Genomic DNA, 18753 nt, shown 5'->3' on the forward strand with positions numbered 1-18753 from the left:
TGACTATAATAGAGAAATAGAACATTTATGAAAGTTGTTTAGCTACTATGAGGCTTGGTTTTAAGGATAAGAAAGTAACCAAGGTGACAAGAATTTAAGAGCCAAAATCTCTAGGAGGTTAGTAAATATGTTGAGTCTTAACATATGTTACTGGTTTTTCCTCCAGGGTATTTATCGATTCAAATCATGAGGCATGGAAAACATGAAGGAGGCAGTGGCCTACTACCTGGGACAGTCACCCTGAAGTTGGGGAGATTAAAAACTCCTAAATTTGAGGAGCCATATTCTTGGAGAAGAGAAACGCAAGAAAATCGAGACTCCTTCTGTATGGCACATCTGCTTTGATGCATTTCCTAACTTCTGAGTACACATCTCTGAGGTAAGGAGCCAAAAACCCAGGCAGAAAGCAGCTATCATCAGCTGAAGGTTTTTGATTACCTAAAACATTGGAGATATTAAAGCTGGGGTTCACGAGAGAAGGTCAGTAAAACACCTAAGGTTTTTAGTAGAGACATCTAAAATGACCAAACTCTAAATGTAAGGGCTGACCAAAATAGACCACTCTTGACTCCAGTAAGATGATTTGTCCATTTTTCTTCTTGCATGAAGACAATGAAATCCTCTATGAAAAGTGATGGTGTAATGCTTGGAGTGGCAAGATTGGCAGTGATTCATAACTGTTGAAATATCAAAACCACTTGAACAAGAACCTCAGAGCATGCCCTACATCCGGGACCTGGGGAGGGTGGGAAATCGGGTGGGCCTTCTCCCTTAATACCCCCCTTTAAACATGGAGGAAACAATATGGAAAAAATATTAGTCTTACCCACTTTCCTGTAGCCCTTGAACGTTTTTACCCGCCCCCAAAATTTTAAAAATAAATAAAATTTTTAAAAAAGAGAAAAAAAATTTTTTAAAAAGTGATGATGAACCCTGATATTAGCCCCTCCATTCAATCAATCAAACTAAGCATACTATAAGCAAGATACAAAATAAGACTGAGCATTTGGGGGAGCACCTGCAGCCCACATCAGTGTGCTTGGGTTTGAGTTCAGGTTTTATTGCTGATTTCAGCCTCCTCCTTGTGAGGCAACAGGTGACGGGTCCGTGTTGCCAACTGAAATGCCAGAATGAGTTACTGGTCCCTGACTTTTAGCTTTAGCCTGACCCAGCCCCAGCTTTGGTGGCATTTGAGGACTAAACCAAGGAATGTGAGGTATTTGTCTGGTCTTTCTCTGTGTGTCTTTGTCTTTCTTCTATTTAACTGAATAAATATGGGGCTAGTGTTCTGATGCAGTGAGTAAAGGCACTACTTGCAATGTCAGTATTCCATATAGATGCCAGGTCATTACCAGGCTGCTTCATTTCCAATCCAACTAATGCACCTAAAAAATAGTGGAGGGTGGCTTACGTACTTGTGGCCCTGAGCCCACATGGGAAACCTGAAAAATATTGATGCCTACTCGCTTTGACCTAGTGATTGCTGCCTTTGGGAATTAAATCAGCAGATGAAAGATCTCTGTATCTCACTCCCTCTATTGCTAATGCCATCATTCAAATTCATAAATAAGTCTTTAAAAATTAAATAATACCCAAGTAATTCAAAATCAGAGAAAATGGATAATGGAAACAAACCATCAGGTGCCTTGCATAATAGAACTGTGAAATGTAAACCTATTAACTATGATTAATATGTTTGATAAGATCATTTAAAATATGAAGAATTTGACTAAAACAATATATGAAAAATAATCAGAGGAACTTAGGAGCTTAAAGAATGGACTTAACATATCAGACCCAAAACAACAACAAAAAAGATTGATGAAATGATAATTAAGTTGATGTTTCCAGAATAAATTGGAGAGGAAATTTATAGAGAATAATTGTAAATTGTAAGTCATATCAGATTATGTGTAAAAGTTTGCAATAAAATTGGAGATTAGATTATGAAAGAAATCTTAAAGAATTGTTTGAGATCTTTCCAAAACTAACAAAAAATAACAGCTTTGAGTTAACAACTCAAAATGTGCAAAATCTTAAACTTTGAAGGAAATTCTAAGATAATAGAATTGCTGAAAACAAAGTCAAACAAAAAAATGTTGAAAGAAGTAAGGAAAAACCTTATATCACACTCAACATCAACCACTGTTTTCCATTGAATGAACAGGGTGGACACTCCAGTGTAACAGGTTAAGCTGCCTGGTCCCTGGTGGGATGGCTGCATTCCGTTATCTGGAGGCCTGTGATGAAATGCCACCTCTACTTCTCCTCTAACTTCTGTCAGTGTACCTGGGAGGTAGCAAATGGGTAAAGGTACTTGGCTTGGTACGTATTCCTGGCTCCTGGCCCAGAGAGATCTAACAGAAACAACAAAACAATGAGGTCACATCTTTGACATAATCAAATATAAATGTGAATAGACAATTCCATATCAAACTAAAATATCCCTCAAAAATGTAGGGTAAAAACACATTTTTCAGCAAAACAAAATCTGATAATTGATTACTATCAGATTTACACTGAAAGAATCTCTAAAGAGGACATTATTATTATTATTTTTTTGCAACAAGAAAATGATCCTAGAGAGAGGCACATCATACAAAAAGAAAAGCGACAAGCAGAGAAACTATTGAGGGAAATATAAGGAGAAAATAGTTCTTTAGAAGCACACTAAAAATATCTGGATTTTCAAATTTAGGTAAAATTGAAATGCCTAATAACAAAATCATAAAGAGGGAGTTAGCTGTTAAAGGCACCTTTGAATTCTCAGGAAATTCATTGAAATATTAATTCAAAATAGATTCTAATACAAAATAGGGAAATGCTGCAATAAAAAGTTCTTTACATTAAAGTTACTATATAAAAGGTAGTCTTTTTCATTTTAAATTTTACTTCTTTTTATTATCATTTTATATTAAAGTTCCATAGATTGTGGGATTTCCCTTATTCTCTCCTCAGTTCCCTCCCCCCTCACTGAGTTCCTCTATATCATTACTATAGGATTGTTCTTCATACACAATCATATGTCCATCATTGTGGGTATGGACAATGACCGAGAGTCCAGCATCCTAATGTCAAGATAAACAGTTTCATTGGGAGCCCATCTTTATCTGGAAGTAGAGATGCATACTGCATTGCACCCTCACATCTGGATATGATAGTCGCCATTACACAGTTACTATATATCCCCTTAAATGAAAAGCCACAAAACAAAATCAACAGGAAGAAAAAAAAGAAATTAACAAAACCATGAAGTTAAATAACATGCTATTGAATATCTAATGTGTTGCTGAAGAAATGAAAAGCTTCTTGAAAAAAATGTTACTGTATGATCTATGAGTCATTAAGAATTTGATGAGGAGAAAGTGTTTTGAAGAGGTGAAACTAACAAAATCAAAATCCATGAGATATAGTTTCTGCTGATCTTTGTTGGTAAGATCTGTGTCTTGTAGGAAGCAAATGCATGGGTTTTGTTTTTCAATCCAGTCTATCTATGATGTTTGAGGCGTTTAAGCCATTTACATTCAGGGTTAATAAAAATAGGTGGTAATTTGGCCCTGTCATTTTAGCAATGGGTTGTTCATTGATTAGTCTTCTGTTGTTGTTTTATTGGGATGTTCTTCACATTTGCCTTTGGCGAACACTATTCCTCTTTGTCAAGAGAACATCTTTAACTATCCTTTGTAGGGCAGATTTGGAAAAGGCATATTCTTTTAACTTCTTTATTGTGGAAGAATTTTATTTTGTTTTGCTGGGTACATTATCCTGGGCCAACCATGTTTTTCTTTTAGAATCTGGAATAGGTCATTCCATTCTCTTCTGGCCTGTAGAGTTTGCTGTGAGAGGTCTCCTGTGAGTTTAATTGGCATTCCTTTATATGTCAGTTGATTTTTTTTCCTGTGCACATTTAAGGATCTTTTCCTTCTGTTCAATTGAAGAGAGCTTAATTATCGTGTCTCATGGTGAAGATGGCTTTTGGCCAAGCCTGTTGGGAGTTCTGTGCCCCTCCTTGATGTTGTTTCCCAACTCTTTCTCCATATTAGGGAAATTTTCCCTTTATATTTCATTGAATACACCTTTAATCCCAGTTTCTCTTTCTGCACATTCTGGGACCACTGTAACTCTTATATTTGGTCTTTTAATAGTGTGTTTCAATTCTTGAATGATATTTTAGCCTGATCTAGCTCTGCGTCCAGCTTTTTGTTTGTGTCCCCCCTGGTGACAGGAAATATTTTCTTTTTTTAAGATTTGTTTATTTTTATTGCAAAGTCAGACATATACAGAGAGAAGAGAAACAGAGAAGTATGTTCCATCTGATGATTTACTCCCCAAGTGACCACAATGGCCAGTGCTTTGCAGAACTGAAGCCAAGAGCCAGAAGCTCTTCTGGGTTTCCCAAGTGGGTGCAGGGTCCCAAGGCTTTGGGCCATCCTCGACTGCTTTCCCAGGCCACAAGCAGGGAGCTGGATGGGAGGTACAGCTGCCAGGATTAGAAGTGGCGCCCATGTGGGGTCCTAGCGTGTTCAAGGCGAGGACTTTAGCATTTAGGCCATGGCACCGGGCCCAGAAAATATCTTCTATTTTTGAGATTCTTTCTTCTGCCTCCTTCATTCTATTTTGGAGACTCTCTACTGTACTTTTAAGTTTGCTCCACTGTATTCTTCATTTCTGAGATACCAGCTTTCATTTAATTCATTTCCAGTGTGACATATTCCTTGAATTCTTTTAATGCCTGCTTTATGTGCTTCTCATTGTTGATAAGAAGCTTTGTAATGAGTGTTTTGAAATCTGTATCCTCCATTTTCCTGATGTCTTCCTCAGTGAACTCTGAGGTAGGCAAAGGTTTTTGCTCCTTTGCAAGGGAGTCTTCGGTAATATTCATTGTGCCTCTATCTCTTCCTTTGCTCTTGGTCATTATACTTCTGGTTATCAGATTCTGCTCCTTGGGGCAGGTTTCTAAGCTGTGTCACCCACAGGTCTACAGTTCGATTTTACTTATTGCGGTTGGCACACTGCTCTTTGTTTGCAGTCACTTGTGCCACTCCCTCCAGCAAGCTCCATGTCTGTGTTCTTATGTTACATTTCCACCATGGTCTCCATAGCCCCAGCTCCTGTCGCACTAGTTTCCACTACTCCCTGTGATACTGTGCCGAGACTGCACTGTTTCCAACCTTTCTCCCACTTCCGGTTTGGAGCAGGTCTGAGGATTAGGGAGACACCAGGTGTCCTATATAGCTAGGTTGTTTTTGGTGCTGATCTTGCCAGAACTTGTTGTCTGTTAAGTCTAAGGGCCACACAGACCTATTTTGGTCCATATGATGCCATAGTCGGTATTATTCTCCTGTGGGACCAGTGCAATGCACTGAGCTCAGTGAATTCTAGCCTAGCTCAACACATGTACAGTTCACTGTTGTCTCTGTAGACTTAAAACCCCTGCCACACTGTACAAAATGGAGCCTTAAACACTTACACTGGTTAATAAAGAGAAATAGGAAAGTCTTTATATGTTGGAAAGTGATTTAAAAATATATATATATATGGGCCCTTGAGTCTGTAGGCTTTAGTCTGAAAGTGTGGGGAACTCTTCATTTTTTCTTTAACTTGAGCACGTTCTCCAATATCTTTAAGCCTCAGTTTCTCTAACATTAAAGTGTAGACCATAGCACAGTTACCTTCATAGGGTTGTTTTGAAGATTACATAAAACAATGCATTGAAAACAGGTACTTTGTCTTGAGTAAAGTGCACAATGAGGACTTGAAAAATGTTAAATATGAGATAAAATTATCTTTTGTCAACATTTGTCTTAATCCGTATTTTTATGGATTCTGACACAAATGGAAGTACTCAGACATAAGAAACTGAGGTACTTTGTTCCTATAGCAGCCACTTGAGGATTAGTTGGCTTCAACAGAGGTCAAATGGAACAAAGGACTATCTAACCTAAAAATTACGTTCTCACACCCTGGACCCCGTTGTTCATTCACACTGACCTACAGCATAGTCCTGTGTGAGCTGTTAGTCCATCTAGAATGACTAAATACACCTTGTGTCTGAACCTTTAGTGAGTGCTTAGAGCAGATATTAGCAGCAGAAAAGAGAATGTGTTCTTTGCCATCACCAAAACACACTCACGTGTGTCTATGTACACACACTAATTCAACATAAACTCAGAATTGGGATAGTCTATGGAAACTTGGTTGGATATTGGCTCTGTACTTCTCAAACTCTGAAGTTGATACCCGGCTTTAACATTCTAACTCCTCTTCAGCAGTTTATTAAACCTCCTCATGCCTTCTTGTTGTGTTTGTAACATGAGAATTTTGATTGTTCGTATGTCAAAGTGTTTCAGATTTTATGGTGCATAGAACATATTTATCACAGAGGTATACCCTTTAGGAACTATTAGCTGTTGGCTTTATTTTTGCTTTGTGAAAATAGGAAGATTTATCACAAGCCCCATCTGGAGCCCTAGAGCAAAAGCTCTTTTGATCAAAGACAATATAATCATATTTCGTTCAAGGTTGTGTTTCAGAACATCTGTCAAATATTAACAAAGTAAAAATGCAAATGCTCTGAAACAAACAAAAAACCAAATATCTAGTGACTTTATTTTAGATGATGGGCTTATATGATATAGGGTTGGTAATAGCTTTTTAAAATTCCAATATTTCTGCAATGGTTAGAAAAAGTAATTGTTTCCACTGGTATTGACACAAACAATTGTCATATACAGAGCATGTACCTTAGCCTGTCTTCTCAGTGTCTGCCTGTGCATCTCCAGGGTGGTCTTCCCTGGATTCTTTGGTTAAATGATTCCTTATGATTGGGAGATTGGTAAACTGTGTCAGTATATGTGTACTGTGTTTAAATATATTAGTCTCATTACAATGTTGTTGCTGTTTCATTTTTGAAATGTTACAATAGCATAACATATAAAGAAACTACTTAAAAGAATGATCACATGTGCCTAGTCATCTTGCTACAGCTATTTTGTTCATATAAGTAAAATGCATTATTACAATTAAAGTTCATATTAGTTTTCCTATCCACATTGAATCTCCTTATTCCTTCCTGGGGCAGCTATGATGATGAATCTGGAGTGTACAATTCCAGTACACATTTCTGAATGCCATATATATATGTCCCAATGAACAATATTATCATTTGCTGCTTTAGAGTTCTTCCAAATTCTTTTATGCTATGCCTGACATTTTTAAATTTAATTTTTCAGTGAAATTATATTTTCTAGATTACTATGACCTGTTAAAATATGCATCATATTAGGTTTAAATAAGAAGCACACCAGAAGTAAAAAATAAATAGGTAAAACTACATTAAACATATATATTAAACGCAGTGTTCGTAAAATAGTGTTCCAACATGATTTTAGCTACATTTCACTTGCTCAACAGTTTTATGTGGCTAGTAGCACCAAATTGAATAGCGCAACTAGAATTTTATGCATATTGCTACACATTCGCCTGTTTCAACATGTTTCATCACATTTAGATGTGTATGTATGTATATATCAATTGATTTATTCATTCATTCACTGATGAACTATTCATTTAACTGAATGTTAGGTTTTCCCTTATTACGAATAATGCTTCACTGAACATCCTATCTTGTCTCCTGCTGTGCATGTCTTATGCACATGTGATAGTTTCTCTTGGCGAATACTTGGGAGTAGGTTCTCAATGCATTGGTGTGAGCATCTAGTATAATGACTTGCTAAGATTCTCCCTATGGGGATTGTACCAATTCACATTGTCTATAAGCAGAGGTTGAGCGTGTTTCTTTCTGCAGGTCTTTCCAGGCTGAAAGGGTGATTTCTCAGTTCTACTTTTTTTACTGAGACACTTAAAGTAAGCTCTGCTTCATTGTATATGAAATGTGGGTAATAAAAATAAGCACCTGTCTCATTGTTGGTGTCATATAAATTAATGTATGTAAGCTAGGCCTGTAAAATGGAAATTTGACAATAGGTATAAACTTGGTTTTTCATCATCTCACTTTTAAATCATAATGACTCTGCAGGGGCATGCAGGACAGGCACTTACATTCCCACAGTAAGACGAATGTGGAAGAGTACTTTACAAACTTAATGGAGGGGCAGGTGTTGTAGAACTGCACACTAAGTAGGTATTTATGATACATGCATCCATATTGGAGCATTGGTCTAGATCCAGCTGCTTCATTTCCAATCTTGCTTCCTGAGAATATATCCTGGGGGACAGTAGATAATGGTTCCGGTGCTTGGGTCCCTGCCATTGATGTGGGAGAGTTTGCTGAGGCTTGGTCCAGTCTGGGCTGTTGCAGGTATTTGGGAAGTGAACCAGCATAAGGAAGATATTTTCTCGCTTGCTCACTCTTTTTCTCTCTCTCTCCCCCTCCTTTTCTCCCCACCCACTTCTTCCCTATTCCATATACCCCCTCACTTCAAGTAGATGAGAATTAGTACTGCTGATAAAATGCAGGGACTCAAATAAATCTTAAGGGGGAAAAAACAACCTCCTACTATATTCTTTCATAGAGCCAAATTCTGCAAAGAAACCTACCCTTACTTCTACAGTTCTTTAGTAGATTACCTTGGTACTTGTAGCTACCATGCGCAGTATGCTGTTTCTCAGACTGTTTTCATTTTGTAAATGAAGCTTTGATGGATCTGTCTAAAAACGAGTGCATCAGTGGCTCCCATAATCTAAGAACAAAGCAGACACAGTTTCGTACTCCAGCTAATGTCTCTGTTTTTTGTTCTCATGTATGTAATTTCTTGGACATAGTTACGGCTGCAGTAAAATCCTTGTCTGTGATTTCTAACATAGGATTTCCCTTTAAGTTCATTTCTGTTGAGTTTGTTTTTCCTTCTTAAATATTTTTTTTGTTGCTCTTTTGTGTGTGTATCCAGTGATCTTTGATTGAAAACTTGACATTTTGAATTATAGAAAGGAGAGCCTATAGATGTTGTTAGGTTCTTTTGAAAAGTAGGTTTAATTTTAGTAAGCAGTTAAGTTTTCCTAAGACCGCCCCCCCATCCTTTGTCTATTGTGGCAAGCATTGACTTAGCTTCTTGAGGGCTCCCTAGGGTAAAGTCTAGATCTCTGTGTACCTAGTTTAATGATCAGCCAAGGTTTTAAGCAGAATTTGTATATAGATGTTTGTGGGTCTCCCCATTTTATAATACCTGTGCTTTCCTGAATTACTCCCTCTAACCTATTTCTGACACCTTAAGCCAGTAGGGTAGTACCTCCCCCTGATGCTGTTATTATATAGGAAAGAGCCTAGAATGTTCAAATTTCAAATGCTTCTTTTAATGCCTTTTCTTTAACTTTGTTTCCTAGCATTGGGCAGCTCATTGCTATAACTATGTATAAATACATATTATTTGCATCCTATTATTTTTGTCTCGGAGAATGTTAACTCACCTGTGCCATTAAGACTTCTTGCCATTGTCAGAGGCTTGAACACCTACCGAAGTGTCTTTTAAATTGAATATGGTTGTACTTTCTCCCATTCTAGCTGCTTGTTGAAGACATTGGCTGTGAGGCGAGTGTGGTTGAGATATACTGGTTGCATTTCTTTTCCTACCAGTGCCTCATGGCCATCATTTAAGCCCTATAATCTAACTGCTCTGACTGATTTCCATTCTTTTCTCCCTCATAGTTCTTTCCTCTCAGAAACCAAAGTCATTTCTGAAAAACAAAATCAAAGAATGTCATCTATGGCTTAAATTCTCTAGTGGTTTCTCATGGCACTTAGAATAAAATGTAGACACTGGGCAAACAAGCCTTTGACTTTCTAGAGTTACTTGCCACCATGTTGTTCTGTTACTAAAGTCCCTGTCTTGACATTTCTAAAATGCAGTCCTCTGCAGTGATGCCTCCCTTCACCGTGCACAGGCTGTACTAACACAGTATCTTCGGCACTACATGGCATCATTAAACTCTCAGGTGGAATGTTGCAGCTTCAGATAATTCTTCCTTGCCATTTGAATGAGAGAACAATATGCCTTTTTCTCATTCCCAACCCTGACAATCACTCTCTTCTCTTTAACTTAGCATGCTTTTACCTTGACCCGTTGTCAGTATCTAAAAGTATCTTTGTACTTATTTAATTTTTCTCTCCTCACTAGAATGTGTATTCCATTTGTTAGCCTAGGTTCACTAGGAGGTAGATAACATAATGACATTAAACGTGCAAATATTATTTACTAGAAGAAATGCCTGAGAGAGAATGTCAGGAATAGAAGAAATCTAAGAGCTGTAGGATTGTGATGAAAGTTGAGCCCTGAGTGAGTGAGAAACAAGTGAGAAAGGAAAGGAACTTAGCTTGAATTAAATTAGATTTCAGAGCAGTTGAAGCAATACTATCACCAAGTCCTTGCACCATGTCTCCCAGGAATTTTCTTGTCTTTGCATCCATGCTATACTCAGTCATTTGTAAGCAGCTACCCATGGGAGAATGTACCCTGATGCAAATATTCTTGAATTCAAAGCGCAGAATAATTAGACTTGCCATCAGTTTTGCTCTGTGATTTAAATTCTCAGAAGCCCATTTTGCTTGCCACATGTGATTTAAAAAAAAGAGCTTTTCGACCTGTTAGACACTGAGAAGGTATCTCAGATATACTTATGCCAGATTTGAATAAACAAGAGAATTAGTCTTGCACAAGCCACGTGGGTACAAAAGCAGAATTGGAGAAAGGCCCTCTAATTCTAGATAATTAGTGCTCCTACTGCTTAGCTATGCCCAATATTTTGCTCTATTTAACTGAATAAAATATCATTGATTGGACTTTTTTCTTTTTAAAAATTTTTGTTACTATTTTTTTTTTTTTTGATGATTACATGGTTGATCAGGGTAGGAAGGATTGAGGGTTAGGGAAAAGTGGGTAAAAATAATTGTTTCCAAATTCTCTATTTCTTCTTGTCTCTAGGGGAAGATAAAGGGAAAAGCCACGCCTAGCAGCCCAAAAGTCCCAGTATCCAGGGATGGAGAACCACCACCAAATATCTACCCAGGGTCAGGCTGTAGTACATGTTTTCAGGGTTCTGACCAAGTGTTTATATAGTTCTGAAACATTGTTGGTTTCACAGATCCAAGGGTGAGGCAATCCTTTCAATGTACCTTGACTGACATAGTCAACCTCAAGTCTCAATTCACCCACATTTTTGCTGTCATCATTTGCTGAGATAGTTGTGCAATTTGCTCTGTTTTCTTTCCTGTGTGATGATACCAAATGGGCTGCCTTATTCCCCATATGCATCAGGGTCTGCGTCCACTACTTCACCTTTTCCACACACGGCCAAGTGAAGAACCAGGGCCAGGCGACCTGAGCCCTACACCAGATCTCCTGACTCTGGAACTCATGAACCTAGCATCCACCTTTCAGGTGGTCTCCGGGACCCAGGTCTAGTGACCCGAGCCCCACCAGATACCCCATGCCAAGAGCTCTCAAACCTGGCACCCACTGCAAAGGCAGGTACCAGGACCCAGGAAAGGTGACCTGAGTCCTGCCAAAACCTCTACTCCTGGGGCTCATGAACCCACCCTGGGGATTAGGTCACCTGGCCCAGGGCCTGGGACCCACTTGAGTTGTGGGTACCGGGTTCATGAGCTCTTGGCGTGGGGCATCTGGTGGGGCTCGGGTTTCCTGGCTCTGGTCTCTTGGCCTGCCTGAGTGGTAGGTGCTGGGTTCATGGGAACTGGAGGTGGGGGATCCAATGAGGCTTAGTTCACCTGATCTGGGTTCTGGGGGCTGCCTGCAAAACAGGTGCCAGGTTCCTGTGGCCCCGGGTTATGGAGGATTCGATGGGGCTTGAGTTGCCTGGCCCTGGGCTCTTGGCCCTCCTGAACAGTGGGTAGTGGGTTCATGTGCTCCAGGTGCAGGGGATCTGGTGGGGCTCGGGCTGCCTGGCCCCAATGATTGGACTTTTAAGATGTTATCTCACCACTGCAACAGATAGCCTTTAACCCAGTTTCATTCTGCCCTCGGACCAGGCAAAGAGAACTGAAGAGTTATCCATTACCATGCAGAGAAATTCTGATAGGCCTCCTCCATGTAGTTAAATGCATTATATTTGCAAAGTAGAATCATTTTTAGTTTCTGTAAGAGCAGTTGCATGTGAGATAAAACAAAAGACATGCCCTTCTAGCAAGATTGGAGTGATCATCAGCTCTTGTCTTTTGGTGGTGGTTACATGAAGAAGAGCAAGCTTTCATGTACCCACTGACAAAATAATCAATAAAATATGGACTATTTATACAAAGAAGTTGATTTTGCCTAATTCTAGGTCTCTATTAGCTAGGAAATGCTATAGCTTCAGCCTGGCTCAGATTTAGCTGAACATACTTTAAAGATATTTTTTAAAATAGGAAGAACACTATTATTTACCTATGCAACTATAATTTCCAGTGCTTTTCATGTCTGTGTATATTCACATTCTATCTGGTAGCATTGCCTTTCTATCTGAAGGACTTCCTTTGAAAATTATTACAGTTTGAGCGTGCTGTTAGTGAATTATTTTCAACTTTTTCACATACTATCTTTATTTTTTTCTTTAAGGTTTCAGAGTCATAAGTGCTAGGTACAGAACTTCAGGCTTACAAGTTTTTGCTTTCTATTCTTTGTAGTTCTTAATCTGGATTTATTTTCTTTTTCTTTGTAGTGTATTCCATGAGAAGTATGCTGTTGTTATTTGTCTCTGTATATCTTCAACTAATTTTTCTTTATCATACGTTTGAGCAATTCCATTTTGATACGTGTTTATGTTCTTTATGCTAATGTATTTGGGGTTAATTCTATTTCTTGGATCTTTAGATTTTAGTCTTCATCAGATTTGGAGAAAATCTGGCCATAATTTTTTAAAGAATTATTTTATTTGAAAGGAAAAATGACAGAGAAGGTGGGAGAGACAGAAAATGAGATCTTCAGTCTGCTGGTTCACTCGGCAAAATGGCCAACACCAAGAGTCAGGAACTCTATCTGGATCTCGCACAGTGTCAGGGCTCAGGTATTTGAGTTATTCTCTTCTGGTTTAGCAGGTGGATTCACAAAGAGCTGAATTTCAATTGCTGTTATGTCTTACCAGTGTTAGCTCTTTCTGGTATAAGCTTTTTGGTGTAAATTCGTTTCAGTTTGCCACCACAAGCTGAAGAGCAAACCCATTGGGCCAGTCGGGGGTTTTATTCCAGCAGGGGCCACAAGGAATGGTGAATAGGGCCATCTGGTATGGTGCCATGAGGTTACAGCGGGTTGGTGGGAACAGGGTTACGAAGTGACAGCTGATTGGCAGACATGAAATTTGAACCTAAAGGGCATGTGAATCTTAAAGAAGTCAAGACCTAGGGGAAGAAAATAATTAAAAAGGCACCAAATCAAAAATGGCAGTGTTCTTCACAAATGTGAATCACTCCTCACAACTGGGGCAGCTGAGGCTCAAATTAGTGCTTAAATACAGGATGTTGGTATTGCAGCTTAACCTAATGCACCAAACACTGGTTCCCTTTGTCATATTTTGTAAATATCTTTTCTACCCTCACTTGTCTCTCATTTAGGTAATTCAGTTATGCTCATTTCATGTTCATTTCATTTTATTTTTTCCGTTTTTGAGTAATTTCTATTAAAATGCTTAGCATCCACTTCTTTCCCAATTAACTTCATTCAGTGTATTTTTAATCTCAGAAATTAGTTTTTGTTCCTGAAAGCTTAGGGATCTTATTTTGTATCTTCCATGTCTTCACTTAACTTTGAAACATATGAAATAAGATAAAAATATTTTCATGTCTTTGTCTTTTAAATAATATCTTTGTCAATCCTTGGACAATTTAGATTTTTTTCCCTCATAATTATAGGTCATATTTTTCTGGTCTTTTTCTTACTTGGTACTTTTAAAATTATATTATACATATTACATTTTTCCTTTCTTGAGTTCTGGATATTTCTGTGTTCCTATAAATACCATTGAGTTTTATTCTAGGATTATTTAAATGACTTAGAGACTATACAGCAAAAATAAGTAAAACACAGACAAGGCTGGAGGTGAGTAGTGCTCATCATATAGGGTAATTGTTGCCACCACTTAAACAAAGGTATGTTGCCTACTGTACCTGATGAGCCATGGGTTAGAGGTTTGGCAGTACAGTTGTTTATAGCAGGACTATTCCTTGATCGGTGCAATCATGAATAGCACTTCTTTATAATTCCCTTGATGGCTATTACTCTCAGCCTCATTTGTTCTCTGACACGTCTATACTGATTGAGAGGTGAAAACATAACTATTACCAGACACTATGACTCTGTGGCAGATTTCTGTAATCCCCTGACAATAGACCCACCAATTAATAGTGCAATTAAATACTATATATTTGGTTCTCAATTTACCAGTAAGTTCATTGGTATAACTTTAAATAATTAAGTTCTTTGTGTTTAGAAAAAAATGTTTGCTCTCCGGCAGTGATGGACTTGGTGCATGGAGCCGATGATCAAATTAGTGAACTAGTGACTGATGGTCAATAGCTGAAGTATAGTAACAGCATCAGACTTTTTAAATTAAATTTTTATTTTGAATTTTTGAATTTTGTGGTACAATTTTGTTTAGCCTGGGATTCCACCCCCCAAGTTTCCACCCCTCGACAGATTTTCCCCATGTTGCTACAATAGTATAGTCCTGCATAAGGAGTCATAATTCCATCAGTCTATTATTTAAGTGCAGCATCAGATTTTAAAGATGGAGGGTCATGTAGGCATTGAGAAGGAGGGTTTGAGGAATTTACATATCAGCAGAAACAGGGGGTTGACTTGACACTATGGGAGTTCTTGCACCCCTGCCTAGAAGCACCTATCTTTTGTAATCTAGGGCTGAGGATTAAGGAGTTCTTAGCCTGTGCATTTCCATCTCAGCTGCTCCCAGAGCATTCCCACAGGATTGCAGATGGCCATGACTCCACACTGGCAAGGCTTCCCAAAATTCTCTCTTATTCAATTATCTTGCTACAGATCTAATCAATTGTCTTCCTACAGAAAAGGTTCCCGTTCTGTACTTCTGCTCTGGATTCCAGGAAAATTGGACTGTTTAGTTAATGAAAATGGGTGCAAGCTGAGGTTAAAATTTGGGGTGGAATAGACAGTTTTGGTAAGGGCTTGTAATTTTAGAACAGGAGGTACGGGCTTTGCCTGTAAGTTAGAAAATTTAGAGAAACCAAGTGGCTTATATTGAATGGTGCATCTATTCATCAGTTTTTAAAACTGTCATTTTAAAATCTGTAACCAAATTTCTACATTAGAAATGAGATTTTAGTTTCAGAAATATTGATATAGTGAAGACTTTTTTTTAGCTGGCACAGTTTAAAAACAGAGGCTTCCAGAGAGGCTTAGTCATATTCTAATTGGCTATTTGAAATAAATTATGTGTGTTGTCAAAACTTTATCTCTTTTAAGCTATAGTAAAGGAAATTTTACTTTCTGCATAATTTGAGTAGGAAGTGGGTCTAGATACTGAGATAACATGGTTAGGTTTAATAGGTGGTTAAGAAAAGTTAGTCTGCTCAATAAATAATGCACACTAGCACTTCACTGCACGTCCAGAATATTCTGCATGGTTGCATCCCTGTAACTGCTGATTCAAATATTCCTCTATGAAAGGACTAGAAGTCCCAAATGAAAGTCCTGTAATACACCAACGGTATGGGTTTCCTTTTTAAGAAAAAATTCACTTTCATATCACATTGCTGTATGAGTCACAAGCTCTGCCTGTACAAACACAGGGAACATCCATTTAGGTCTCCTCAAGAATCATCAGATGAGTTTCAATAAGGAAAATAAAGATAAAATAAAAACAAAAACCTTTTTAAAAAAAAAAACAAATCATGGGCCCAGTGCAATGACTCAATGGCTAAATTCTCACCTTGCACATGTCAGGATCTCATATGGGTGATGGGTCATGCCCTGGTTGCTCCTGTTCCCATCCAGTTCCCTGCTTGTGGCTTTGGTAAGCAGTAGAGGATGGCCCAAAGCCTTGGAACCCCGCACCCATATGGGACACTTAGAAGAAACTCCTGCCTGCTAGCTTTGGATTGGCTCAGCTCTGGACATTGAGGCCATTTGGGGAATATCAATGAATGGAAGATCTTTCTCCTTTGTAAATCCACCCTTTTAATAAGAAAAAGAGAAATCAGGTTCAATTAATTATGATAAATACCATGAAACAAAAATAAAAATGTTGCATGCTATTATTCATTATGTATTTCTGGATAAATCAGAGTAAAAGAATTTTATGAAAAATAAATTTTGAACAAAAAGAAAAAAGAGTGTTTAAATATGAAGTTGGAAATATTTTCCAGAAAGGAGATAGAACATAGGAGTGAAATACTCAAAAAGCTAGAGAAGCAAGCCAGGAGGTCTAACATATGACCAATGCAATTTTCAGAAAGAAAAAATGACAATGTGGATTTGTTTTTTAAATCCACAAAAGAGCAAAAGTTTCCAGAATGAAAGAATGCATTGTGTTGCCTGCAATTATGAATGAAAGGAAGAAAATAAAGATACACCAAGGAACATAATAGCAAAATTTCAGATGCTTTTATATTTCTAAAATGAGTAAAACACATGAATAGCACTAAAAACCAAAGCAGGCAATAAGCCAGTGATTATGAAAAGAAATGAACCCAGGATCTCAAAAGAAACTTTGAAAGCCAGAAAAACAGTTGAGCAATGTATTAGAAATTCTAAGAGAAAGTTGTTTCCTATTCTTGATCAAACAATTAAACTGGAGATACGTAGACTAAAGATAGTTTAGTCATGCAAGACCTTATTTTGAAAAAGCTGCTGGAGAGTGTGCCCTGCCACAATTAAGTAAACCAAGGGAGAGACAGACACAAGAATAGCTACAGGAGCTGCAAATTCTTTTTAAAATATTTAAAGAAATAGAAAATGTCTATTCATAGAAAATATCCATAAAAATTCAGTCCCAGTTAGAACACAAAGATTCCAGGATAATGCTCTCATAAAATAAATACATACATAAATAAATAACTACCTGATGCTTCTGGCTATGCAAAAAATTCTGAGGGTGGGGTTTCTGTTTATATGTATTGGGGAAAATTATGTACTTATTTGGTACATAGAAAACTCTGCATATAAAAGAATGTGATGAATAAAAAATTATAAAGTACTATATCTACCTAACAGTAAGCAATATTTGTATAGATGTTTTGATATAAGCATTGTATACTCATTGAACAAAAATTATGATATTCAACTGCTGAAATCAATTATTGGTAAATTGGGATAAGGGTTATAGAGTAGTGAAGTAGGAAAGACAGGAGAATACCTGTCATGAATGTGAAGAGTTACATTCAAAATAGATATTTGATAGAGAACAAACATACTATTTGTAAATAGGAAGATCAATTCCAGAAGAAGACTAGACTAAGAAATAATGCTGGAACATGAGTCATATAGATTAACATTGTGTTTTCCTTGATAAGCTTCATGTTATTTTTAAGCTATTCACTTATTTGATTAAAGTTCATTTTAAATGGACTAAAGTCTTAATTTCAACCACTGCCATGCTGACATGAAGCATCCTGCCATTTCTTCCTTCTTGGATAATAACCAGAGTTCCCTGTATCTCTCACTTACTTGGAGAAGGCTGTTTCCTTCACTGATCTAGGATGATGTTATAATTTGAATATGGTTGGCATTTAGACCTAGGGCCTTTGGTGAGTATTTAGAGTTAAGTATAAATCATTGGACTGGAACACCTGGATAAGAACAGAGAAGCCACTCATACTCAGGTTTGCTTCCTGTCTTTTGCTATTTGATGTACTGATATAGATGGCATGGTCTGGGACAACTGGGCTCCTTACCACATGGCCTTCCCAACCTCCAGCAGATTAGCTGGGACTGTTAACTTGGCTTTGGCCAGTGTTTTGAGAGAGTGAAAAAGGGTGCAGAATATCTTGATTCCTGGCACATTATTGTTTCTGCTGTACTCTATCATTCAATGCAAATATTAACTGTTTTATTTGGTAGAGTTTGACTTTCATGTTAGCTTTGGTGTAGCCCAAATAATAGCCCAGGGTGACACTATTGGGAGAGAATAGAGGCTTGATCCTATTGTGTTGGAGAGATGGAGAGGTGGAAGTCAGTAAGTCATTAGGATGTATCTCAGAGGGTAATTCTTGAAAGAGTTGGTTCAGTAAGTTTGAGTCTAACTTGGTTGCTCTTTCTGTGCTTGCTGGCTCACAGGGTGATCTTTCGTCCATGTGCTTCCCTGCTCTCCACCATCTTCATCTGACACTACAGTAATGGAACTGCCTGATTTCAGAGTGTGAACCTCCAAAACCGTGAGTGAAAAGAAGCCTTTTTTTTTTTCACAATTAGCCTCTCTCCAGTATTTGTTGTAGTAATAAGCATATGATGAACACATTAGGGCAGCTCATATTCAAGGAGTGAGGAAATCTGTCACTTCAAGGGAAGAGTTGCAGTTATATTGAAAATGGTAAGATTTGGGGAGGGTAGAGAATTTTTGACCATTTTTTGGCATTCAATTTTCTTCAAACTTTGAGGTCTTCTCTTTTTGCAAGGTCTGTCTCAGTTCATCTACAAGCAGTTTTCAAAAAGCTAATGGGAAAATGTGTATTATAAAAAAAAGCTGCCCCAAGACTTAACATTTATTTTGGTGAGAAATATTTTATCTTTTAGTTCCTCATTTCCACAAACTTTATGATGTACCTTAATACACATGTAC

General features: G+C 37.7%; 1 protein-coding gene across 1 annotated transcript in view; it reads left to right on the forward strand.

Annotated features, from left to right (window-relative positions):
* The window catches only part of DTWD1 (DTW domain containing 1), a 127806-nt gene extending 109289 nt beyond the window's left edge, over positions 1-18517 (forward strand). The window contains exons 5-6 of the mRNA XM_040969037.1: positions 167-379; positions 18252-18517. Coding sequence (XP_040824971.1) covers positions 167-345 — 179 coding nt within the window. The 3' untranslated portion in view covers positions 346-379; positions 18252-18517. The remainder of the gene's footprint in view (positions 1-166; positions 380-18251) is intronic.
* Positions 18518-18753: the final 236 nt, after the last annotated feature.

Source organism: Ochotona curzoniae, unplaced genomic scaffold, assembly GCF_017591425.1.
Source record: "Ochotona curzoniae isolate NIBS_2020 unplaced genomic scaffold, NIBS_Ocur_1.0 scaffold_4701, whole genome shotgun sequence".
Lineage (NCBI taxonomy): Eukaryota > Metazoa > Chordata > Mammalia > Lagomorpha > Ochotonidae > Ochotona > Ochotona curzoniae.